Source organism: Mustela nigripes, chromosome 7, assembly GCF_022355385.1.
Source record: "Mustela nigripes isolate SB6536 chromosome 7, MUSNIG.SB6536, whole genome shotgun sequence".
Classification (NCBI taxonomy): domain Eukaryota; kingdom Metazoa; phylum Chordata; class Mammalia; order Carnivora; family Mustelidae; genus Mustela; species Mustela nigripes.
The window spans coordinates 53,385,352-53,411,661 of NC_081563.1; the positions used below are offsets into that span (position 1 = coordinate 53,385,352).

At 51.4% G+C, this 26,310-nt stretch overlaps 1 protein-coding gene and 1 long non-coding RNA gene across 25 annotated transcripts in view; both read left to right on the forward strand.

Moving 5' to 3' along the window:
* The window catches only part of LOC132021478 (uncharacterized), a 113,584-nt gene extending 110,069 nt beyond the window's left edge, over positions 1-3,515 (forward strand). For 15 of the 24 annotated variants that reach the window (XR_009405339.1, XR_009405340.1, XR_009405330.1 and 12 more), the window contains one exon: positions 1,441-3,515. This is a non-coding gene — a long non-coding RNA (uncharacterized LOC132021478). The remainder of the gene's footprint in view (positions 1-1,440) is intronic. The other 9 variants (XR_009405348.1, XR_009405328.1, XR_009405337.1 and 6 more) reach the window with 4 other exon arrangements.
* A 2,569-nt stretch (positions 3,516-6,084) lies between these two features.
* ASPRV1 (aspartic peptidase retroviral like 1) lies at positions 6,085-7,475 on the forward strand. The gene has a single exon (XM_059407774.1). The coding sequence runs from the start codon at positions 6,181-6,183 to the stop codon at positions 6,958-6,960; it is 780 nt and encodes a 259-aa protein (XP_059263757.1). The 5' UTR covers positions 6,085-6,180; the 3' UTR covers positions 6,961-7,475.
* The last annotated feature ends 18,835 nt before the right edge of the window (positions 7,476-26,310 follow it).

Genomic DNA, 26,310 nt, shown 5'->3' on the forward strand with positions numbered 1-26,310 from the left:
TCTGACATACAGTAGGTGCTCAATAAATGTTTGTTACTGCTACTACCAATAACTTGGGGATTTCTATACATGTTAGGGCTCTGCTGTTTTTCCTCCTTCCCTTTCCCACCTTCCCCCACTTCTCCCAGATGGAAGACCCTACTTTGACATGCCAGAGGGAAGGTGTCCCCCCTCTGTCCCCCTGTCTTCTGGAAGTAAGGAGCAAATCTGAGTTGGCAGTGGATTCACAAGAAGCCGTTCCCTGCTCTGAGGCTATTTTATATGTTTGCATTGCTCACAATACCAGTTATCATTAGCAGCAATTAAAACTATTTCAGGATCAGTTCAAAGCTGCCTTTGAGGTATTTTAAGTTGGACCAAAGTGTCTAGCTCTAAGCCAAGTTTCCTGGTGTCATATCAAAGCCCACTTGTATTTGGAGAATACCCAAGCTGTACATTTTGACTGCCTGAATCTTTCATAAATTTCAGGGGTGTTTTCCACAAGTGGGTCAGTGTCCCCAGAGCTGTTGAGACTGTCTTACAAGTCTCACTCCCACCCTTCATTAAGTGAAGGGGACCATGGAGATGGGAGAGGAGAAGGGGTTCTGCTAGGCCCCTCTGGCCAGGCAAACCCCTGGGCCCAGGGGGAGGGTGGCAGAAATCAGAGCAGAAAGAGATGAGGGTTGGTCTAGGGTAAGGGCATCAGGGCTTGGGAAGAAGGTGGGAACCCAATTTGGAGGGCAGGCTATGGGAAGGGGAAAAGGGAAGCCTTCAGAACACCTTAAGTGATATTCATATTTGACTGAAAGATAAATATAGGGAAAAAAAAACCCTTTTGGCCTATTGGACTTGTAGGGAGTTAGTCAGTAATGTGTTCTGACTCTTGCTTGGCTGTGGCCCTGACCCCGGGCCTGGAGGACTGGCACTGAGGCCTGAGATCACTGTTCTGGAAACACCTCTAGGGCCCTTTGGGACCCTGCAGGGCCACAGTGGGCACCCAGGCATCTTGCTGCCTGCTGACAGAGTGGGTTCAGCTGGTGGGCTGTGCTCGGCGGTTTTCTGATAGAAGGGTTCTGAACTGATGATAAAGGAAGGTGGAGGGCAATCCAGATGGCCAAAGAGAGGTTCGGGAACAGTAGAGAAATGGGGAAGGGCCCCACGGGCAGAAGTGCTTGTTCCATCAGGGCAGTGGCAGGGATCAAGGAGGGAGACCAGTTAAGGAAAAGCTACCTCTGCTAATGCCTTTGGCCATGACTGATGTGAGTACTGGGTACTTCCTGCTTGGGAACGGCGGTGCTGGTAGTCGGAGGCTTTGTGGTTTGGGAATAGGGAACCTGCTGGTGCCTTGGTTTTCCCCACAAGCATTGCTTTGGTCAGAGCCCACCAGCCCCACCTTGGTCTCTGATCTGAATCCCTAATTGGATTTTTGTGTAGAATTCACCTCTTTGCCCTTCTTTTCAGCTGGAAGACCTGATGCCTTGCCCCACTGAAGCAGAACGCCAGAAGCACCCGTGGGCCCTGCTCCTAGGAGTCATGCCATAGACCCTGCACACCCACCCACGCACCCCAGCCCCAGGACTGGGGCCTCTGCACGGTCGGGGGGAGTTGTATGGGACAGGGGACCAGCACTTAGGGCCTTACTTGTGGTGGTGAGTGCCCAGAAAGGGGAGGAAGGGAGACCATGGTGTCCTTGGCCCCACACAGTCGGGGAGAGGGAGGCAGAGGGCAGGATGACCCACTTTCAGAGCGGCGGGCCTGTGACCGGGATTGCTTCACATGGTCAGTCTGCATGTGCATGTCTGTCTGCATCTCTTCAAAAGACTTAAACATCTGCGTCCTGTTTTCATTAGCTTGTCCGCCATGGTGATGGGACCTGCCTAGTTCTCTGAGCCAACAAGTGTGCCCAGAGGCTGATAAACAGCAGGTGCCTCCAATAAATCAGATTTTAATAGTCCGTGTAAATGTGCGTGTAAATGTGCGTGCAAACACACCTGGGAAATGAAAGGTGGGAGCTGAAGTCTATGCAAGTTACACAATTTCAGAGCCGTTTCGAACTGAGGACTGCAGGGTAACTGTGTTTGCATGGATGGCATAGGTTTTACACTTACAGGAGGTGTGTGCAGTTGTGCAGGGAGCGCAGCCGATCGGAGTGCGGTGTGAAGGGGTAGGTGCATGTGCGTGTAGATGGGCATGTGGCCGAGAAGCCCCCATCGGATCAGGTGGGGACAAAACCAGCGGTGTACTCCCTAGGGCCTGGGTCAGAATGAAAGTGTGGGACCCCTTGTTCAAAATTATTGGGAATTTCAGGACAGCCGTAGCGGCTGGCCAAAGCCAGCTTGGCCTTTCTGAGCGCAGAGCCCCGAGTGACGTCAGGTGATAACTGCCCACGGAGCCTCCTGGGCTGGAGCACATGTACCTCCCGTCCCCCCGCCCCAGCCTTCCTGTGCTGCCCCGGTAAGTCCCTCTGCTCTCTCCCCCTCCAGCTCCCAGGGTGACCCTGATTTGGGGGCTGGGATGCTAGCCAGAAGCAGCCCCAGATTCTCAGTGAGGGGGTGTGGAGGGTGGGAACTCCCTCGGTCCTTCCTGTTTATTGTCCTGGTTTGCCTCCTTTCCGGTTGAGTATGGTGTACCTGCTTCAGAGCACACTCAGGAGATGCTGATGGGTAATAAAGAGGGTGTTCCCGCCCTGATACCTGTACTTGTCAATAATTAACCATGATTTCCTAGGTTCTGGGAGGAGGCAGCGGCCCCTGGCCTGCCCCAGCTGGTTTAGCTCATCACTGTGGATTAACATACCAATTCCAAGGTCCCTGAATGGTTCTAGCGTGTTCCCTTTATGGCTTCTCCCAAGGGGTAAGGGACCTTGAGAAGTTACTTCACTGTGTTCCTGATCCTAGCCTGAGACCAGTTCCTAAACTCAAGGCCTTCCTGCTCTCTCCATAAAGATGACAGTGCTGTGTGCTTTTGTCTGGGGATCCAGAGGGGAACGTTCGAGCAGAACGTCTGCTGGTCCGCTCTGCCGAGGGCCACCCACCTCAAGCCAAAGGACCCAGGAGTGTAAAGGTTATTTTGGCAAATGTAAGGGGCAAGGTGGGCAAGAAAGGTGGTCAGGAGTGGAGATTTCGGTAAATTTGTTAATCACTGGAAATGGGGCTTGGCCTGCCCCAGAGAGGGGGAGTGACCAAGGGCCCCCACCCCCAGTCCAATTGGCTTTCCAGGGGAAAAAAAAGTCCTGGTTAAGAATTTGCTAATATCTAGGGACGCCTGGGTGGCTCAGTTGGTTAAGCAGCTGCCTTCAGCTCAGGTCATGATCCCAGCGTCCTGGGATGGAGTCCCACATCGGGCTCCTTGCTCAGCAGGGAGCCTGCTTCTCCCTCTGCCTCTGCCTACCATTCTGTCTGCCTGTGCTCGCTCTCTCCCCCTCTATCTCTCTGATAAATAAATAAAATCTTTAAAAAAAAAAAAGAATTTGCTAATATCTAATTAAAAAAAAAAGAAGAAGAATTTGCTAATATCTGTGGTGTCCGTACTCCCACTCCCACCAGGTGCAATTTCAAGCTACCAGCTGGTTTAGGAACTGACTTACAGAACTCTCAAACATTTAACAACCAGCCCTCATGGCCCATTAGATCGCTGTCCCCACCAGAGGCCATCAACCACGCAAGCCCCCAGGGCCCACCCGCATGCCTCCTTGAGCCCCGACTCCCACTTCCCTGCCTGTATTTGCAAATACATTCCCTGAACAGTGTGTTCAGGCCCGCGTGGCCCTTCACACTCCTTGTGCTGCAGTCCTGGGGGAAGGCTGGCGAGTGGGCCTCTCGGGTCACGGCGGAACAGCGGAGGGAACAGGTGTGAAATGGCTTTGCCAAAGTGAACCCCAAACCCAGTCCAGTGCCCAAGTCCCAGTGACTACTATCTCTAGTCTGAAGCGATGGGGAGGTCTGACTCAATGTGTGCCCTGTGGGTTGACAAGCCCCTGTCGGGAGCAGCCAGCCGTCTGCCCGTTGAGGAGCCGCCCAGCCTCTCACCTCCCTCTGTCACATGCAGCCTCCTCACACCCTCCCACTTCCAGGGACCAGGTGAGCCCGGTGACGAATACCAGGTAACCAGGAAGCCACTGCTAGGTCAGTTCCTGGACCACAGAATGACACAACGCCCATCTCAGGGGCTCAGAGTCTGTCCACAAAGTTCCCTTGCGGAAGAGGCTTCCTGGTCTTGTGGGTGGCCAGAGCGTTTCTTCTTGGAGACCCACCTGCCCTGCCCTTGACACCTTCCCGGTGACTCCATTTCCCCCTCCTCTGGGCTTCTGGAACGGCACAAGGGCCCCACCCTAGCCGGGCGGCAGTGATGGGAGTTGTTGGCCCAGCTGCGTCTCTGCTAGCCCACTGTGTCAGCTGACACAGCAGCAGGGACTGGGGATTTTTCGGTATAGCCAGGGACCCTGGGAATGTCCAGAGGCAGGACCGGGGCCAGGATCGTCGGGGACTCAGCCAGGCACTGGGGGAATGAGTGGTACAGGGAACGGATGAGAGACAGGCTCTGGGCCAGGAACCATAGCTGAGAGCCGCAGGTGTGCCGCTGTTCCAGCTCCTCTCCTGTCTTAATCCCTCTTGTTTGGTGACAGCACTCCACTGGGTCTGGAGCCTGGCAGAGAACACCTGCTGACCTGAGAGTAAGTTTCTGTGGGGGCTGGAGACAGTCACACGTGTCTGGTTTATGTGAGCCTCGCGTTCCGGTTCATTGCTGGAGACAGAGTTATGAATGAACCAGTACACCATCCTGCAACACACGCTCCACTGGGAGTGGGCAGGCGTGTGAGAGGCGCAGAAGGCTCCATGGAGGGGGTGACATTTGAAGGAGATCATGAAAGTGGGTCCCCCCAACAGCCCCAGTCTCTCTGCACAGGCCCAAGTCAGGCTCCAACCTTGGGACTCACAGATCTGCCTTCTGGGAACCCACGCAGTGGCCCAAGGCAGGCTGCACTCCCCAGCAGGAGGTCACACAGCCAACTTCCTCCATCCAAATCCTCCCAGAACCTCACCACTGGCTTCGCCAACATGGCAGGCATGTCCCCTTCTCAGAACACAAGGGAGTGAGATTCCCTCACTGCTCTTTCCGTGAATGAGGACGGAACTGGGAGAAAGAGGGCTGCGGAGCTTGGGGAAGGGGCTCTTGGAAGTTTCCTGGAAGGTGAGAGGCAACAGGAAGGGAGGAGACAACATCAGTGGCTCAGAGGTCGGGCCCGCCCAGCTCTGGAGCTGGAGCCCATCCGGATCTTGGCGTACACTCCCAGAAGTTCAGGGTTGGCACCAGCCCACTTCAGGGCCTTAATGAGGGTGCTCTGGCCGAGGCCTGCCCCCCTCCCCCAAGTGCTGACTCTGTACTGGATGTGATCAGTGAGGGAAAAACAACTGTAGCAATCGAGTTCATGGCAAATGCTTGTGTGTGTATGTGTGTCCCCTCACTTAAAAAACATTTTCTGCGCATTCTTGATTTGGGGACTGTCCTCTATCTTCCCCTCTAGAGAATCTCAGGGGATTCCACACTTGGTTCAGAATGAGAAACACCCACGCCAGGCTCACATATGGTAAGAGTGTGGTGAATGAATGCTCCTTTAGCCCCTCAAAGCGGCCACTTGGGCGTGGGGCAAAGGGCTTCCCCAGGCTGGAAGCTGGTGGGCCTTTGGTCCTGGCCTCCTCCAGCTGATGACAGACACCTGGATGTCATAACATACTCTGTGTCCTCCTCTGTTATTCTCGGACACGGGCTGGGAAGGGTACCTGAGTGGGTCCCCTCTGACTGGGGCTGGACTTTCTTGCACCGTGGGCTGGCCTGTACCAGTCCCAGCGATGGATGCAGAAGGGTGAGGCACTGATCCTGCTCGTTGGGCAGGATGCTGGCAGGAGGGAGGGCTGAGCAAGGGCGGGGCTTCCAGAACAAAGGAAGAATGGGGAGCCCCAGGGCCTAGGCTAGGCATCAAAAAGGCTCTGCCGATAGAGCAGGTCATAGTAGCTGCCTGCCTCCGTGCCCAGCAGTCAGTCGGACAGCTCGTGCCGGGCCCCCTCTGCCTGCCCCAGACGGGCAGCAAACAACACTCCGCTCCGAGAGGCCTTCTTCTCCAGCGTGATTGCGCCCACACTGCTCTGCGCTTTGCTCTACTTGGCGTGGGTCGGTGCCGCAGTTCCAGCGGAGGACAGAGGGATGGCGGGGAGCGGAGCCAGGAGCCGGGAGGGCCGTCGGGAGCATGCCTTCGTTCCGGAGCCCTTTGATGGAGCCAACATAGCCCCACACCTCTGGCTGCACCGCTTCGAGGTCATCAACGACCTCAACCACTGGGACCACGTCACCAAACTCCGGTTCCTGAAAGAGTCTCTCAGGGGAGATGCCCTGGAGGTCTATAGTGGACTCAGCCCCAAGGACCAGGAAGACTACGGTGCGGTGAGAGAGACCCTCCTGAAAGCCTTCGGCGGGCCTGGGGCCACCCGCAGCCACCTGCCCAAGGAGATCGTCTTTGCCAACAGCATGGGTAAGGGCTACTACCTCAAGGGGAAAATTGGCAAGGTGCCTGTGAGGTTCCTGGTGGATTCCGGGGCTCAGGTGTCTGTGGTCCACCCCAGCTTGTGGGAGGAGGTCACGGATGGTGACTTGGACACCCTGCGGCCCTTTGAGAATGTGGTAAAAGTGGCCAATGGGGCTGAAATGAAGATCCTGGGCATCTGGGATACAGTGGTGTCCCTGGGGAAGCTGAAGCTGAAGGCAGAGTTCTTAGTGGCCGACGCCAGTGCTGAAGAAGCCATCATTGGTACTGACGTGCTCCAGGACCACAACGCCGTCCTGGACTTCGAGCATCGCACATGCACCCTGAAGGGGAAGAAGTTCCGCCTCCTGCCTGTTGGAGGGTCCCTGGAAGATGAGTTCGACCTGGAGCTCATAGAGGAGGAGCCCTCCTCGGGGGAGGGGGGACAGGAGCTCTCCTACTGAGAAGCCCCCTTTCCTTTACCCCCCAAACATCAGTGGGAGGACCCACCACAGTGGAAGGGAAGGGCAAATAGCCTCAGGGGTCACTGGGCTTTGCCAGCCTTCTGGAACCAACTCCCTCCTCCTCCCTGTGCAGGGGCCTTCTTCTGTCCCTGGTCAGGGAGGCTTCCATCTGAGCAGGCACAGGTGAGGCTATCTCAGAGGGAGGGAAGAGTCCTCATAGTGGTCAAGCTGCTATTGGTGGCAAAGATTTAAGACCGGAAGGTTCCAAGACGACTAGAAATGACTGTCTTTCAGGGAGGACTGGGGTACCTCTTCAGATCCCCTGAGATGTGGCTCAGTCCCTTCCAGCTCCATGCGGTCCTTCTCAGCTGGGCTGGGTCTGGGCTACAAGGTCCTCACAAGCAAGACTCAGCCCTTGTGGGTGAGGGTCACAGCTGCCCTGGGAGTCTTCCCTGCTGGGTCTTCCCACCTACCTGTATGATGTAGTTTCCTTCTGTCATTTGCTCTGAAACTCATTGAGCCTTATGCCCATAATTCTTTACTTCAAAAACCAATAAAAATTGACTCATGGAAAAAAAAAAACCCACATAATGTGTTGATTGGGGATGAATGGAATGGATGAGAGTAACTGGGTAAAACAGGGAGAAAATGTCAAAGAGAGGGAAGCTCCAAGGGCTCCAAGACTGATTAGCCTGGAGATGTAAGAGCATAGACACACAGTGCCTGTATATATGTCTCGGATTTTCTTAGCCTCGATTTCAAATATTTTTACTTATTTCTTCCATAATTCCTCTATAACTGAAAACTACAATATTTTCACACCCAAATTGCCTCTTCTACCCAAAAGTGACCCTAACGTTATTTGTGAGGTACTGATTGAGGATTGGAAATTGATGGTTCTTGTAAAGAAGTGGGAAAGTAAGTGCATGGCAAATAGCTCTTACGGCAGCCTGGGAGACAGAGGCAGACCGGGCAGGGGGCAGGTATTGACCTGCACAGAGCAGCCCACGGGAGTCTGGAGGACAGAGTAGGGGTTTGGCCGTGGGGGCTCCGGCACCATGAGGGCAGCTTCTTCCTGGAGGGGCTTCTTCCTGGAGGGACGTGGAGCCTGAGACTAGAGGGATGGGATGGAGTGGTTAGGGCATTCCCAGATTTGGGAGTGGGGTGTTACTCTTTCTTTTCTTTAAAGATTTTATTTATTCATTTGACAGACAGAGATCACAAGTAGGCAGAGAGGCAGGCAGAGAGAGGAGGGAGCACCCTGGGATCATAACCTGAGCCAAAGGCAGAGGCTTTAACCCACTGAGCCACCCAGGCGCCCGGGTGTTACTCTTTCTTAGGGGGCTTCCTCATACCCGCTCCTAAGTTCCTGTCCTTTTGGAACTCAGCAGGCCTGAGTAACGACGGAAACACTCAGCCAAAAAGGATCTGCAGGGAAACGAGAGTGCAAAGCCTCAAGAGCTTTAATGGGAGGAAGGGGACATCTTCCTTTCCTGAGGGTGGGATGAGCCTCTCCTGGAAGTTTCCGCCTGGATGTCCCCAAAGGAGAGACAACTAGCTGGGCAGGCACCAGAGGCACGATGGAGTCAGCTGCCTCAGAAGCCTCTGGGGACTTGAGGCTGGCTGTCCCGCAGCTGCTCTGAGTCCGGGTCCCTCACTCCCCATTCCAACTCCAGCTGTGATTCTCCTGGAAACTGAGGCCCAGGCGCAGCCCCTCATCTTCATGATTACCGTAGCCCATCCCTAGGCAGCCAAGCACATTAAGAGGAATGAGCTCCAGCAGGCTCTGTGCACGGGGGCAGTGGGTGGTGGATGGTGCTGGGTCACGAGGAAGTGTTTTTCAGGGCAAGTGAGGCCTGGAGAGGCCCAGCTGTGGCGGTGGGAGGAGCCGAGAAGGAGGTAGGAGAACCCTGCACAAGGGGACGGTCTTCTTGTGCCTCCCAGGTCCCTTTCTCAAGCTCCAAACAAATTTAGGGCTTCTCTCCTGCGCCAAACCCTCCCCTGAGGGGACAACCCTGGCAGCACCTCCCCATGACCTATTTTCTCCACCTCCGAGGCAAGGAAGGAGGGAGGGTGGGGAGGCGGCCCGGCGATGGGGAATTGGGTGCCAGGCCCGAATTTCAGGGTGACACCGAGGTTGTCCCCTCTCTGCCCTTGCCCACATGTGGCAGGCTGCTGAGCCCTGTCCTATGGGAACAGGAACAGGGTGACCTGTGGCCCAGTGGCAGAGACGCTTGCTCCTCTGTTCTAAGCCCTGGGATGGGCCCGGTGGGGGTGGGGGCCCTGTGACTGCCTCAGCACAGGCCCCCAGGAGGAAGGAACCAAAGAGGGGCTCTCACGCGGGAGGGAGTGAGACCGGAGATCAGCGCATTTGAGGTGGTTACAGGTGCAAATGGAGCCTGGGGTTCAGGGGGCTGAACAGCTCTGCTAGGAACGGAGCATCCAGGGGGGAGCCCTGGAGAGCAGCTGGGAAAAGAAGGTCTGGACCCATCGCGGAGGGACTGGTGCCTGGGGGAAGGGTTTGTGCATGACCTGTGTGCAAGTGCTTCAACTGTGGTGGTCGACCAGGAAGAGTCCTCCGGCTCCTGGGTGTCTGATGGATACAGCAGCAGCAGACAATGCCGCTCTGGAAGCCAGGGTGATATCCGGATGGAGGATCTCAATTTGAGATGATGGAAAGGCAGGGGCATCAAAGTAAGGAGTTAATCCCAGCTGCCAAGGAGAATCCGCTGGGAAGAGCAATGAAAGCCGGTTCCTCAGGGTCCCGTGGGGCAGCCAGGCTGGAGAACGTGTGGGCAGTGCCGCAGCTGTATTTACCCCCCGGTGTGACTCAAAGGGCAATACCGGGACCAGCAGGAAAGCAGCATCAGTGTCACCTGGAGCTTATTAGAAACGCAGGCTCTACCCCACCTAGAGCTGCAGGAGAGCCTCCACCAGGGCGCGTGGGTGTGTGTGGAAAGAACAAAACAACAGAAAGCCCTCTCCAGGTGAAGTTTGGAAAAGCTCTGGCGAAGAACATCTGATCCTCTAGTTACGGGGCAACTCATGGCTCCCACAAGGCACCCATTTCTCTACGCATGACCGCCACACCCCCAAGAGCCGTTAACTCCCCAGACTACGCTGGATAATTCCTCATGCCCTTATCCCGCATTTATTTTATTTTATTTCTAAGTTTTTGTTTTGGAATAATTTTAGACTTTCAGAAAAGTTGCAAAAGCAATGCAAAGAATTTCCATCCGTTTTACCTAGTTCCCTAAATAGTCACTTTTTAAAAGAATTTTATTTATTTTATCTTAAAATTTTTTTGAAGATTTTCATTTATTTGACAGACATCACAATTAAGTAGAGAGAAGGAAGCAGGCTCCCCACAGAGCAGAAAGCCCAACACAGGGCTCGATCCCAAGACTCTGGGACCCTGACCTGAGCCGAAGGCAGAGGCTTTAACCCACTGAGCCACCCAGGTGCCCCTAAGATTCTATTTCGTAGAGAGGGAGAGACAGATTACAAGCGGGGGGGAGGGGCAGAGGGAGAGGCACAAGCAGACGCCCTGCTGAGCACAGAGCCCTGGGCATTAGATCTCATGACCCTGAATCAGGACCTGAGCTAAAATCAAGAGTCAGAAGTTCAACTGCCTGACCACCCAGGCAGCCCCACCCCCAAATAGTAACATTTTTATCAGTTAACCTTATTCTCTCATTCTCCCCTGGACTGTATTTACATGTATATGAACTGTTTGAAAATTGCAAATATGCATTTACTTCTAAAGACATTAGTGTTTATTTCCAAAAAGACAAGGAATTCTTTAAGAATAAAATCTTTTTTTTTTTAAAGATTTTATTTATTTACTTAACAGGCAGAGATCACAAGTAGGCAGAGAGGCAGGCAGAGAGAGAGGAGGAAGCAGGCTCCCTGCGGAGCAGAGAGCCCGATGCGGGGCTCGATCCCAGGACTCTGGGATCATGACCTGAGCCGAAGGCAGAGGCTTTAACCCCCTGAGCCACCCAGGCACCCAAGAATAAAATCTTTAAGATTTTTTTTATTTGAGAGAGAGTGAGAGAGGGAGAGCGAGCACAGAGGGATTGGGAGAGGGAGAAGCAGACTCCCCAGGTGAGCAGGGAGCCTGAGTTGGGGCTTGATTCCAGGACCCCAGGATCATGACCTTAACTTAAGGCTTAACTGACTGAGCCTTAACTGACTGAGCCACCCAGATGCCCCAGGAATTCTCCTCTACAACCACAATACAGTGATCAAAATCGGGAAACTAACATCGGCATACTACTATTACCTGATCTGCAGACCTTATTACATTTTCCCAATCATCCCAATAGTGACCTTTAGAGCAAAAGAAACCACTGTTTTCCGTCCAGCATTCAGTCCAGCCACCTGCTGCATTTAGTTCCGTGTCTCTTTGGCTTCCTTAACCTGAAGAAGTCCTCAGTCTGTCTTTGTCTTTCACACCCTTGACATTGATGAAGAGGCCGGGTCAGTGACTTTGTAGAGTGTAAATCTACACTTGGGCGACTGATGCTTTCTTGTGACCAGATTCAGGCTCTGCATTTTTGGCAGGAGTTCGCAGGACCGTGATGATGTGTCCTCCTCTGTTCGCATCAGGCTGCCTGTTGGCTCCACTACTGGTGATGTTGACTTTCACCAGTTGGTCAAAGTGTCTGCCAGGTTTCTCTACCACAGACTGTTCTATCGCGTGTAATTAGCCTTTTCGGAGTAGATGCTGTGGGACCGTACAGTCTGTTTCTCGTCGGACTTACCCACTGGATCCATTGATGATCCTTGCCTGCCAATGGCGATTTTCTAGTTCTACTTCCCGTGTGTACTAACTGGCACTCAATTCTGAGCTTTCCCTTCCTTTTTATTAATTGGATTTAAATTAATTTACTTTCTTAAGTAAGCTCGAGACCCCGCATAGAGTCCAATGCAGGGCTTGAAGACACAACCCTGAGATCAAGACCTGAGCTGAGACCAAGAGTTGGACACTCCGCTGGCTGAGCCAGCCAGGCCGCCCGCCTTCCTGCTGGTTATTTGTGTCCCTGTAGACTCGGTCTCTTGTTGTATTCAGTGAGTGATCCTCTCTTACTACCATTATTTTGATACTGATGTTTTAGATTTGGTCTTGGGAGCCGCTTCAGACTGGCTTCGGTCTTCTTGGGCCATGTCGCCGTCATAATTTGAGCCCTTCCTTTCTGTCATGAGATGTTTCAGCTTCATCTCTATCTTCCTTGGACCAGTCTTGGGATCGGCCATTTCTCCAAGGAAACTGGTTCCTTCTAGTAAAATCTGATATTTAGAAACCAGGATCTGGTGTTTGGTGTGTTCATTGTTACTGGGGTGTCCTTACATCACTGGTGTGGTCAGATCTAAGAAAAAAACACCTGCTTCATCCATTTATGTTTCTACATCTGTCTCTCTGTGTATTAACAGTGAGTTCATACTGATCCTTCCAACTCCAACCCAACTCCCTTTCCGTCTTCGCAGCTTTTTTCTCCAACGAGAAATCTAGCTCCAGGTGACTTATCTGCTCAGTCTCAGCATACCCAGAAAGTAGTTTCAGAATTGCTAACCCTGTGCCTATGAAACACAAACACACGAGCAACCACTTATTAATCACCTACTCAGGGGCGCCTGGGTGGCTCAGTGGGTTAAGCCGCTGCCTTCGGCTCAGGTCATGATCTCAGGGTCCTGGTATCGAGTCCCGCATCGGGCTCTCTGCTCAGCAGGGAGCCTGCTTCCTTCTCTCTCTCTCTGCCTGCCTCTCAGTGTACTTGTGATTTCTCTCTGTCAAATAAATAAATAAAATCTTTAAAAAAAAAAAAAAAAAAAAAAAAAATCACCTACTCAATGGGAAGTGTGGGTGGTCCTTGGCAGCAAATGAGAAGAAAAAGAAATGATGAAATCTGACCACAGTCAAATTAAGGAGAACCAAGGCTCCCAGGTGTGTAAAGCCCTGGGTGCCAGCGTAAGGTTTTCTTTTGTCTTGAGGACACAAGGTACTCGTCACGTGAGCAGCTGGAGTCAGAGAGACTCGAGGTCATAAATCTTTCTCCTGTGGCAGTGCTGAGACCGTGGCTGGCCTCTGTGCCCCATAGTGGTGACCTAGCCTGCCCACCTGGTCCTCCGCCACTGAAGAAACACTGAGGCGGCTGTCAGCTGATGCCGCCACACGTTTTAGTCCCGTCAGTGGCTGTGTGATTCAGGGCCCGCTCTTGCCAAGCAATCCCGGTAATGCAGGTGCCTTCGCTGGCAGGGCCGCCAGGAAACTCTGGTCAGGTCTTCACCCCCTCTCCTGGCAGTTCTGGTCCTCACTGGGGGTTCGCATATTGGCTCTCAACTTCTGACTGCTCGGATACCATGGGCCAGCTTTCCTGAAGCCTGGACAGGGGCACTTCTCCAAGGTACAGGCTGTCATGGGACTCGTCTGTGGCCAGCCTTGCCCTGCCTCATTTCTCCGGGCTCCTGTTAGAGCATCTTCCTGCCCTAGGAAGTGTGTGAGAGCTGAGCCATGCCCTCTGGGGATCTGCAGTCTGAGGAAGGAGGCAGCCCAGCAAAGGGACCCCAGGTCTTAGAGCGGCCCAGCGCCGTGCCCCCTCCTCACTGCCCTCTGCACAGGGCCAGGAAGGGCTCCAGAGAGTGGATCTTTAAGGTGAAGACAAGTGGTTATTTCCCAAGAAGAAGCGGGGGATAGGGGGATAGGTAGGAAGGGGGAACCAGTGGGGCTGGCTAGTGGGGTGATTGGGGGTGGGGAGAGACAGAAGGCCAGTGTGGAGGGTCTTGTATGACTTTTGAGGTGACTCCAGAAGGCCAGAGATCATTGATGGTGGATTTTTTCAGCTTTAAGATGCACTCCATTAAAAAGTACACTATCAATTTATTTTAAAGTTTAAAGTTACAGCTTTATCTTCATGTGTATGAGGAAAAAATATACATATACTAATAGCTTGTCCCTTTGTGAACATTTTGGGTGCACTGGGCCTAAGGTAGATAAAACTTTGACTCCACCATCCATAAGCCAGAGGAAGAGGCAGTACAATGATCGGGCAATGGGCATATAGGCCAAAATTTTGGAAGCAGTATGCAAATGACTGAAACTTGGGAAATACGTTGACAGGTTTCTCCTCATTAGAATGTAAGTGCCAGAAAAGAGCTCTTTTGTGCCCAACCCCCCAGCAGGCTTGGTGCATATCAGGGCCTTGATAAACAGTTGTTGAAAGACTTGACAGGTGATTGAGCAAGGTAGTGACTCAACAGGTGTCCCTCCTAAGTGACATCAGGAGTGACCTCAGCCGTAGATCAGACAATATGACGGAAGGCTGAGATTTCTCTTGGAGATCATCCATACAGGTTCTCTGACACAGCACAGAAGCTTTGTGGGGAGAGGGGCAACAAATCATGGACACCCTGTGCACCGTTATCATGGAGAGGACCATGTCCCAGCCACATGGCTGTGCTGCTTTATGCCACATGAAGGAGCACGAACAGCCAGGGCCTCAGGTCTTGCCTTCCAAGGGACACCAGGCAGCCCCTCCCTGGGATGTCTTGACACCTTCGGGGCCACTGAGCGGTGTGTCGGTGTCTGTTCTCTCCAGGACTATCCAGCCACCGTGTCTTCCTCATCCCCTCCCTTACGTTGGAACCCACCCTACACTTCCTGGCTGGGGCAGTCAAATAGATTTTTTTTTTTTTAATTTGACAGAGAGAGAGGTCACAAGTAGGCAGAGAGAGGCAGGGAGGCAGGCTCCCCGCTGAGCAGAGAGGCTGATGTAGGGCTCGATCCCAGGACCCTGAGATCATGACCTGAACCGAAGGCAGAGGCTTAACCCACTGAGCCACCCTGGCGCCCCTTGAATAAAGTCTCATTGCGGGTTTAGGCAGATACAAAAGTCGAAGAAGTTAGACAGGTACAAAAGTACCATGTCTTCTGGTCAATGCTGGCTGGTAGCCCAGGACCAGAAGCAAATCCTAAAAGGCTAAATTACTTGTCTGAAATGGGAGCGTCGGAGGAAGAATCTAGAGCAAAAGCCCACACGTTGGTGTTTTCGTGTCCCGCGCTGATGTGCATTCCAGTGTCCTGTGGACAGGGAACAGGCATAAGACTGGATGGGAAGGGGTTGTCTGCAGGGGAGGGGCGTCTGCGCTGGCCGGGGTGCAGGCTGAAGAGCCTGACCAGCAGCCTTGGTGGTGAAGGGGGGCCAGTTCCCGAGGTAACAGGGGTGGTTTCGCCTCTCAGGGAACACTTGACAATGTCTGAAGACCTTTCTGGTTGTCACAGATTTCAGGGAGGTGGAGGGGAGAAGGGGGGTGCCACTGGTGTCTAGGGGGTAGAGAGAGGCCCGGGATGCAGCTCAGCCTCCCACAGTGCACGGGGTGGCCCCCCAACAGGGAACTCCCCAGCCCTGAATGTCAACAGCAGGTCAAGGCTGAGGAACTGGCCTGAGGTAACTCACAGTTTTCTGATTTGGCAATTTCTAGGTCTTAAAAAGCTTCTGGAATGTAGGTTTTATCTCCATTTAACAGGTAGGAAAACTGACATTAGGGGGCGTTGGTTGGCTCAGCCTTGTTCAATGGTCGATGGCTGAACTGGGAATGTAAGCCTGCCTGCCTTCAGAATGTGCAGTTCAGTCTGCTGGGGTAAGAAGGATTTGTTTTCATCTATTATAAATAGACCCGGGAGGACAAAGTGGGTGGAAACGAATTTAGAAAGTGGAAATGTTCAACAAATGGGCCTTGGTGAACTAAGCAACATGTAAAGTATTTGTAAAACTTTTGAACGTGTTCACTGTGGTTGAACACCGCTCAATTTATGAAAATTAAAAATCTATAAAAATTACCAAATGAGTAGAAGAGACGTGATTGGCTGAGAATAAACTTGGGAGGTAGAACTTCCCAAAAACCTTCCCCGAAGGAGGAGGAGGACCCCCCCAGGGTCCTTTAGTTACTTCATTGCTTGGTTAATTTGTCATTGTTTACATTCCTTTTAGTAATTGTTGTTGTTGTTTTTACAAATGCAGCGTGTGCTCATTACAGGAGAACCAGAAAATTAGGTCAACCCAAAAAATAGATAAAGAAACTTCTTGAAGAACCTTCTACCTCGTCACCCTCCCGAGGTCAAATATGGCCCATTTCCCAGGACCTTTTCTATGGACATTTCTATGGGTGTCTTTTCCTTCATCCTTTCACTCCTTCTATTGTTTTTTCTTTCTTCCTTTTCAGCAAAAATTTCGGCAAAACTTTAGTCTTCTTCCTTTTTAGAAAAAAAAAAAATTTCTTTCTTCCTCTTTCGTGCTTTCTCCTCGCAAACTTCCATACTTTATGTAACTAATGCCCTGTTTAGGACATGCGGATTGTTTCCAGCATGTTGCCGTGACGAGCCTCCCCTTCCAGTGAAGAAAAGGAAGGGGCTCCAGCCACACACACCACAGATCTCACAGCCATGATGTCAGATGAAAGAAGACAGACCCAAACACGGCCTGTGTGAGTCCACGCACATAACCTAAAGCCAACGGCAAACTCAGCCCCTGTGCGTAGAGACGCACAGTCAGGAGGCAAGGGAAGGTATGCGGTTATGACAGACGCGGGGCGGCCAGGAGGGTGCGTCGGGAAGGGCATCTGGGGACACGCGGGGGCCAGCAGTGTCTTGATTCGTGACTGGGTGGGGCTGGTGTGGGCATTTACTTTGCAATAACTCACTAGGCAGAATGTGCATGGTCTACGCAACTTCATCTGTGTGCATGGCATTTCACAAAACACTTTTAGAAATGAGCAGAATTAAGATAGGTGGCAGAAATATTAAGTAGAAATTTAAAAGAGGGCAAAACTATTCTGAAATGTAAGCAAAATCCTTGAGGCACAAAAAGATGCATTCTGCCTCCATACTACCTCAAAATCCCAATTTTTGAAAAATGTGGACCATATTTGTATTTTAATTTTATTTAAATTCAATTAGCCAGCATAGAGCACATCATGAGTTTCAGAGGTGGAGTTCAGCTAACCATCAGTTGCATAGAACACCCAGTGCTCCTCACATCACGTGCCCGCCTTCCTGCCTGTCACCCGGTCACCCCGCCTCCCTGCCCACCTCACCTCCAGTGACCCTTGGTTCGTTTCCCAGCATCCAGAGTCTCTCACGGTTTGTCTCCCTCTCTGATTTCTTCCCATTCAGTTTTCCCTCCCTTTCCCTATGATCCTCTGCACAATTTCTTATTTTTGTGGACTGTATTTTTAGACCAAATTGTCCTTTGGGCTGAAGTGTGTCTCCTCCCCTGTTCTCATCCAGATTGTTTTCTATCAAATTGCTTTTGCTTGTGCCAAGTCATGTGGATTAGTCTAAAGCCCAGGTATTTTTCGGGGCCCTCTGGCCTGCCTGCCTACAACTCTGCCAGTGTTCAGGTCCTTCATTTGTAATAAACGCCTCAGTCGCTGGCTTTCACCGTCGGCCCTCTGGGGTACAGGACCCTGGAGTCATCGTCCTGCCTCAGCTGTGAGCCTGAAGTCTGTCTCTTGCTTGTGTTCACTCATTTACTCACTTGTCCATCCGCCTACCAGTGTGGACGGCTGAACATCCCGTGTGCTGGGCACAGTTCTAGGTGCTGGGGCAACACTGTTCTGGAGAGTTCTGTCTCTGCTCTTACAGAGCCCCCTTTTAACATCAAACAGACAAAACAGAATGTCCTGTGGAGAAGAAAGGAGTCAGGTGAGAGGGAGAGTAGGTAGAAAGTGAGGGGGTTGTGTCGTTTGTACAGATGGAGTCCTGGGGACCTTGTGGACATGGTGACCTCTATGCAGAGACCCGAGCGGAGCAAGGAAAAAGCCATGGAGGTGTTGGGGGAGGACATTCTGGGCAGGAGTAGCAGCAAGTGCAAAGGCCCTGGGTGTTCAGGGAACAGTCCATGGGGTGAGGTGGTAGGACCTGAGGTGTAGGAGGGTGGCCAAGGCCAGCTCAGGTGGGGACTTGCCACTGAAGAGATCTAACATGTGCTGAGAGATGGAGTTCCACAGGTAGATTTTGTCCTGAGGAAGGCGGGGTCTGATGGCTGTTTAAAAAGGATAATAGAGGGAGGGGGCCTGGGTGGCTCAGTTGGTTAAGCGTCTGACTCTTGCTTTCGGCTGAGGTGGTGACTTCAGGGTGGCAGGATCAAGCCCTGCACAGGGCTCCACTTTGGGTGTGGAGCCTGCTTAACACTCTTTCTTTCTCCCTTTGTCTCTGCCCCTCTCCCCCTCTAAAAAGATAGTGAGGGGTATTGGGGGGGCGGTTCCTGGGGACAGAGAGGGGAGAGACCAGCTTCCTGTGACCTAGGGGCTTCACTCTGTGGTGGCCCCTTCTCTCTCTGAGCCTTGGCAGTGGGTGGCACTCCCCTCTGGGACTGGCAGGTCCATTGCCAAGGACGGGGGCGTGTGCTCATCTCTGAAAAATGCATCTTGTCTGAGATGCCCCCTCACTTTAGCAGTCAAGAAGTTTTGGATCCTGATTCTGTTAGGCAATCAGGGTGTCATCTTACCACCTTGGGGTCACCCTCAGACGTGGGGAATGTGCCATCCATACCTCAGTCCAAATCAGTGTATTTATGTTGACTAGGACAGGATGCCTTCCTGTAGCTAGGCCAGTGTCCACTAGTCTAATCTCATGGGACCACAAGTTATTTATTTATTTATTTATAAAGATGTCACTTATTTTAGAATGAAAGAGAGAGCGAGCACAAGTGGGTGGCAGAAGGAAAGGGAGAAGCAGACTCCCCGCTGAGCAGAGAGTCCAATTCAGGGCTCAATCCCAGGGCCCTGGGATCATGACCTGAGCCGAAGGCAGATACTGAACAGACTGAGCCACCCAGGCGCCCCAGGGACCACAAGTAATTTATTAATACTGAAATTTGCAAGTGATTTTCTCTTTATACAACAGAGCAGAGTCCAGGCTAGTCCCGTGTAAATACTATTCTCATTTACTTACAATCTGATAAACTTTCTTGAGTTCAGGAGAAAGGGTGGTGTTCCTTCTGCTTCTGACAGGTGACTCAGACCCAGGCCAGCTCTGCTGCTGCCCTTGGTCTCTGTGGAAACCCCCAGAGGAGCCCCAGTTCCTCTAGACAGTAGGGATTACTTTCAGCCCTGAGGCAGCTCCCTTCTATTCTTTGGCAAGTTTATTTCCACTGCTTTAAAATACCCTTCTCACCTTAAAATCCCCTACTCACCTTCCTTCTCCATGCTTTCGACCCCAATTACCTTACCCTTGCTTAGCCAACCTCACTGCCCTCTGCTGCCAAAGAAGGGACCAGAGTGTTTTTTGTTTTAACACACAGGCTGCCCTCTTTATAATTGTGTTCTTGTTCTCGACAAAGGTGATTCTGAAATGACTTCTAAAATTATATATCTTAAAATAGAAGAAATTTAAATAAAAATCAAGGTCAAGAAAAGGAGTAGGGGAAATTTAAATACACACAGACACACAGACACACACAGACACAAATCAGGGTCTCACATAGTTACTAATGGTGAGGTGTGAATTTGGCTCTGAGCTTCCTGGCAGCCTAAGCAATAAGAGAAAGGTGACCCATTTAATGATTCACTTTTTCCTGAGGAAACACACACCCATTCTTCAGGGAAAGCAATGGGATTCCTGCTCTGAGTTCCAGACAAGTAGTTTCACCCACCATTGAGGGCTGTAAGTGTGGTAAAGAGGAAGCAGTGCCCCACCCGAGTCTTCTCCTGGTCGTCTGTCTCCACTGATGACTCTTGTGGGTCCCATGCTGTTCCATGTCCTGTGCTGGTCTGTGCTTGCCCTGCAGCTGCCCTAACCAATGGTTTTAATTGTAAAGTTGAAGAGAATTGTCATAACCTCTTGGTTTATACTTGAAACGTGGGGTCTCTGTTGACTGGCTAGGGCTCTGGTGGCTGTTGTTCTGAATTTGCTGTTGGAAAGACACATGCAAACGCTGGGACCCAAGGCACTTCCTGCTCTTCTGAGGAGATGTCTACAAAATGGAGGCATTTTAGCTATGGGGTCTCTGGCTTCGCCCGCCCTGTACTTCCTGGTTTCTCTTTGAGAGGCTCTGAGCTGCTTTGCCAGGCTGGAGGGGTTTTAGGATTTGTGTTTTCACTTTTTGAACAGCAAGCAAGTGAGGTGCCACCTGAACAAAACACCCCTTTCCCCACCTTTGGCCACAGTCCATCCCTGAGTCACCCTCTTGTCTCTCCTCCTGTCATTTTAACCACTTCCTGCTTGCCCTTTGTTGTCTAAATAGCATGGTCAGAATGACATATTTGAACACTTCCCTGCCATCTCATGTAGTTTTCCCTTCCAGGCTGATTTCTTTTCTGAATGTTGGAATTTTGTCTTCTGGAGACCCAAGATACATTTCTGACCGCGGTAGTAAAATAATGATCGCTCATATGTATTGAATGCTCCCGAAAGTCAGGCACCAGGCTGGGCTCTTTCCATCTCCTCTCTCACTTAATCCTCCCAACAGCCCCAGGAGATAGATATTATTATTATCCTCCTTTTTCAAAATGGGGAAATGGAGCCCAAGACCAGTGGCCCCCCGTCACCCGGAGTACAGTGGGTGGAACTGGCACTGGGCCTTGGGTCCATCCGACCAGAGTCTGTGTGCTTGACCGTCACCCAGGACCCCCTTTTGGGGTACCCCCGAGGATGTCTCATTCCACTGTCGATCAGGATCAGTGCCAGCGCCGTGATAAACAACTCCCTTCTGGGCGATGGGAATATCAGCAAGGCAAGAATTTATCAGACGTTTTTAAACTAGATGACCTTCTCAGCAGACGGTTTGGGTCTCTCAGCCCTATTGGCCACGAGGCAGGTTGAGGGACGGCCCCCAGATGCTATCCAGCCTGGCATCTGGGTGACCAACAGGGTTGGTTGGGCTGGTGTTTCTCCCTTTCCCTCTGTCCCCTAGGCCCTCCCAGGTGTCTCCTTGAAGGTAGACCTATTCCGGACACAGAGCTCCCTACCGTGGGTGTCCCCACTCACCTTTGCCCCCAGGTGAGGCTAAGAGAGTCCTAGGAAAGCTTCCTCTCTCTTCCCTCAGGGCCTTGGTTCCCTCAGAACCTCTCCAGCCCTGAGTCCCCAGTCCCCAGCTCCATCCTGGCCTTGGGGCCACACCGTTTGCTCTGCACTGGCTCTGGCCTCCATTATCCCACAAAATCCTCAGCCTGTCTTTACCAGAGATATTGTGTTCATGCACGGGGAGGGCAGAACCCAGACGCTGTAGCCTGGCAGAGCCTGTCCTCCTGTCTGCTGAAAGCATGTCTGTCATTTGCCTCCATCACGCAGCTGCTTTTTCCCCTGGGCAAATGTCCACCCCTAGTCAGCTGTGAGAGGTCTTGTCTGCTTTGTGTAGTCCCTGAAAGAATGTTCCATGCGTTCCACGTGGGGCAGAGTGGCCACCCAGTCAGTGCCAAGCCCAGAACAACACTTCCTGCGGAGTCCCTGCCTGGGGGGCCCTCGGCCACTGGAAGCCAGATGCCCTTCATGGATGTGAAGGCCCAAGTGGGCAATGGGAATGAAAGGCTGCTGTTCCAGAGATGCTTGGGGACAGGCTTGCTATATCCCTCCTTGTCTAGGTCTTGGTGACATCTAAGAAGTGGGCTGAAGTGTCACTAGATTCAAGGGAACGCCAAGGCTACGTGCAAGCGTGTTAAGGAAATACTGGCTGACTGAAATGATGTCCCAGGGCCCCTAGCGCAGAAGACATGGTGGAGAGAGAATGTCTTCAAGTCCCGTAAGAAGGTCTTCCTCAGCAGCGTGCTGGGTTCTTGTCACCAGAGCCCCAGGAGGTTCAGGAGTCGCCCCCCCCCCCCCCCCCAGAATGAACGGAGAGGAGCGTGAAGACGGAAGTGAGGATGGCGACTCAGCAGTGGTGACCCGCTGTTGTCTCATGTGTTCCCGGGTTCTGCCTCATCCCCTGGACCGTAAGGTCCCTTCACGGAAACTAGATCGCTGCGTCCAAAGGCTTGGAAAAGAAAAGATGCCAAATATGGAAAACCAACTGGGATGGGCACCGCTCTTGCAAAAATGGAGGCGAAGGAGTGTGGGCTTTGGAGTCCGAGTCCCCCAGCGCCGCGGACTCAGGGCCAAATACCTCACTTCCCACTGCCCGTGTCCCCCATTCCCACAGATGGGGCTGATGACCGCAGTCACCCTCAGGGCTGACATTGGGACTCCTGGAGGTGCTGAGGCAGAGCCCCCAGCAGTCGTGAGCTGACTATCAGGGTGATGTGGACCCAGACGGCAGAAGCGAGGCCACTTCCTTGGGCTCCTGTGAACAAGCAAAGTCAGGAAACCTTGGGAGTAAGATTTGTCACCGTGCGGGGGAGGCTGTCTGTGCGAGCTGCCTGGGTGATTATCTGCAGCCCGGAGCTTCCTGTCATCTGCTCAGCAAACGGGGGACCGGGACCGGCACCGGCCCCTCGTGCCTTCCACCCCTGCTGCGGACCGTGTGCTCTCCGGTGGGTTTGCTCTGGAGCCTGTCCACGGAGGTCCTCGACTGGCCTGGCACATGGCCCCTGCTTTTGAGACAAAGCAGAAGGGCAAGGCTACTTTTCCCAAGTAGGAGGACCAGAAAGACCCATTTTTTAATAAGCCCCACGGGCTGCAGACCATCCCAACTTAAACCACTTCTTAGGTGGTTTTAAGAATGAGCGGTCACTAGTCAAGGAGAAAGCCCCCCTTTCTCTCCTCTTGACTCTGAACAAGTGCTTTCTTGAGGGATCAAGAAGAGGCCATTGAGGGGGCTCTGAGCTCAGAGGCTTGCGGGGCAGGGTCTGAGGGGCAGAGCCAGTGGGTGACCCTAAAAAGTGGCATCAGAGGGCAGGGTTTTGTGATCTGTCCCTATGTGTGTCCCTCTGCCCTATGACAGAGCCAGGCTCAATTTTGTTAAATGAGTGAATGTGAATTAACCAAATGGGTTCACGTGTGAAATAACCAACCCCCTAAAGCAGGTGCCTTCTCTCCTCTCGACCGCATGCATCCTTCACAGTTGGCGGTCCTCCCTGCTCCTGTCCCATCACACACCACATGCTCTGTGCACCCCTGCCCCTGCCAGACTCCAGCCCTGCAGGGCTGCCCTCTTTCCCTGCACGCTTGCTCCTGTCCTAGAAGACATCCGCTCTCTTCAGGGCCCATCTGGAAAGCTGCCACTGCTGTGATGGCTCATGGTACGTCCCTGCCCAGCTTTTTTTTTTTTTTTTTTTTTTTTTAAAGATTTTTTTTTTTTTTTTGACAGAGAGAGATTACAAGTAGGCAGACAGGCAGGCAGAGAGAGAGAGGAGGAAGCAGGCTCCCTGCTGAGCAGAGAGCCCGATGCGGGACTCGATCCCAGGACCCTGAGATCATGACCTGAGCCGAAGGCAGCGGCTTAACCCACTGAGCCACCCAGGCGCCCCCTGCCCAGCTTTAGTCCATAACTGACCACCTGGCGTTACACTGTGACTACATCTCTGTCTTTTCCAGCAGAGCGTGGGCATCAGCAGGGGTGTCAGCCCGGTGACCAGTGAGCCTGGGGCGAGTGCGGAGCAGGGACAGGTGAGAGCAGCAGCCGCACGATCCGTGCCCGAGCCACGCCATCTCAACTCATCGGGGAACCCAAGAGCTGAGAACTTTTGGCCAGCGAACTTCCCATGAAATTAAAGAGTCTGATCACCTCAGTTCTGTAAGTAAAACCATAAGAGGTACAAAACATCAGGAAGACCAGAATTTCTTTAATAATGAAATAATTTATTTGTTAACGGTGGAACAGTACAGAAGTTTACATATACACAGCAAAGATTCTCTAAAACATGTAGTAGTTCTAAAAATGCATGTGCTAACTGTAGTAAAAAGCACCATTCTCTAGATCTTGACACAGGATTTACATTGGCTTCATTATTTACACCAAGAAATAAACATCTGGAAACAGAATTCCATACTCTCTCATCTGCTGCTCCCCTGTTTAGGCTGTGTTTACTAGAAAGATGGCCCCAACATTGATGGTTAACAGCAATATTCCCAGAGCACCAATTCTAGGGACAAGGGGTAAAAGGCAAGTTTGGTTCTCAGGTAAATACTAAAATGAGGAATGCCCCATCAACTTACCACCCTTCCCAGAATAAAAAATCAAAATAAAAAAATTTGGATAAACCTTAGAATCGGGTGCCTCACTAATTCTCATTTTATGATTTTGAGAGAAGACAAAGATACTCAATTTCTTCAGCCAGTCAAGAGCTGACTTTAGAAGTGCCAGTTATTTCTTCCTTCAGAAGAATTAAGAAAAGCGTCCATGGAACAAATATTGAGGAAATCATGATAAATCGCATATTGCACACACACCCCTCCCCATCCCCAGATAGCTTTGAGAACAAAACATCCCATAGTCACAGAGATCTGAATGAGAAAAACCACCCCGTCTGCAAGGGTCTTTGGGTCATCTTCTCCCAGAAAGGATTTGAAAACTCAGTAGCCAGCTACCTAAGCATGCGGTATCCAAGAGTTAGACACAGGAAAACAACAACAACCACCCCAAAAAACAAAACCCAGGTTGACCTGCAGGAAATCGCCTTGTGGCACTGGACTTCCTGGGGTTCTATACACAGCAGGTAGAGGAGGAAGGCAAAGAAGCTTGGGAAACAAGCAGAGAAGGAAGAGAAGACAGATTCAGGAACAGATTATAAAACACAAAGTGGTATTCTTGCTGATACAGTATGGTATAAAAACCTAAATGTGTATGTATATACTTTTCAAAAATAAGTTTTCTCTTTAAAGGATGGAGCAGAGGCAAGAAGAAAAAAAGCCCATAACACCCATTTGCAACCCCCCAAGACCCCGCTAGACAGTTATTTTGAGCACCACCATCCTACCTAGTTGACACTTTTTTTTTTCACCCCACAGCCCAGGATCTGTTCTTAGCCACTCTGGGGAAGGATCAGAGAGGCCCACGGGAAACCCAGGTAAGGACCCTTTGTTTCTTTTGAAAACAAGCAGAGGTTAAAGGACAACACTTTCCTTAGAAGAAACCTGCTCCATGGGCTGAATGCCAGGTCAGGGCCCTACCACAGTGCTCAATTTTGAATTGACCCTGAAATTGAGTCTGGGGTACACTGGGAGAGGAATTTAGATCCTGCTCAAAATAGTGATTCAAAGGGCATCACAAACTAGCATTAGGTTTGTGACTAGACACAGGAGTCAGCGGTCACTAGCAGCACCTTGAAGAATTCAAGATCTTTGCTCAGCAGCAGAAAACCCACACAATCCCCTGGGTGCTTTGCCGTGTTAAGCCAACAGGCGGAGAAAGCTAGGCTTTCTGGGCTGTTCACAGAAGCACACAGACGTAGTTTTCTCACTGCACAAAACTGGACTACATACTCTTCTTATCCCATCTGCATTGCAATGGTATTGGTGAGAGTATAGATTTCTCTTGTCTTTTAAAATCAATTTTACATAAAAATATGCATGTGCCTATATTTACACACATCTATAGTTAAGTACAATTGTCAAAGTCTTAAAGGCTGGGGTTTCTATCTTTGCCCATCCCCTCCCCCCAACAACCCTCATAGAAAGGTTTTTCATTTTTCTTTAAAAAACCCTAAACAACCAAAAAGACTTTATAGCTCTGAACAGTCACGCTGGTGGATCAGTGAATGAGAGGACAGGTTGGCAAATCAGGGCCGCTGATAGCCGCGTGGGGAAGGGGAGTAGCTGCCTCGGGCTGAGTTTGCTGGTCCTGAAGGTTACAGTTTTGGTCAGAGAGAGGCCTGGCTGCCATGCCAATTCGGTCCACCTCGAGCTTTTGCAAAGTAAGGTCTAACCCTGGTGTCAGTTTATCACAAGTGCATTAAAAATATATCCATTTCCACATTATATATGCAGTCAAATTGAAAAGGACCAGACAAACAGTGCAAAGGTCAAATAATTACTGTTTTATATTGGGACAGTACATTTCAGATTTCAACCAAAAGACAAAAATGCAGTTTAACTTAAACACAGAAAATAACGGCATCTCTCAGATGCCTTATTTCTAAATCGAACAAATACACAAATTCTGTTCCCTTCCCTCCCCCAAAGCAAGCCCACCAGCTTTGCCCAAAGTCTTGAGTTTTCGATGCCATTTGGCATCCAGCATCTTGGCCTTGTGACGGGCTTCAATGTAGCAATTAAAACGCTTGAGAGGTCTAGCGAATGGCATTCGAAAGGGACCTCAAAGTGCAGATACATCTTTTCGAACATGTTACAGGCTGAGCTGGCTCTTTGAACACTATCACTCTGCTTAAATTCAGGAAGCAGGCTTTAAAAATGCGAAAGGCATACAAGTTGTATTTCAGTGCAAATCTTCAGCTGGTCATTGGAAAAGATTCCAAAAA

Bases quoted from the DNA above. Each gene is read 5' to 3' on its own strand.
- ASPRV1 (XM_059407774.1), top strand. From the start codon at position 6,181: ATGGCGGGGAGCGGAGCCAGGAGCCGGGAGGGCCGTCGGGAGCATGCC.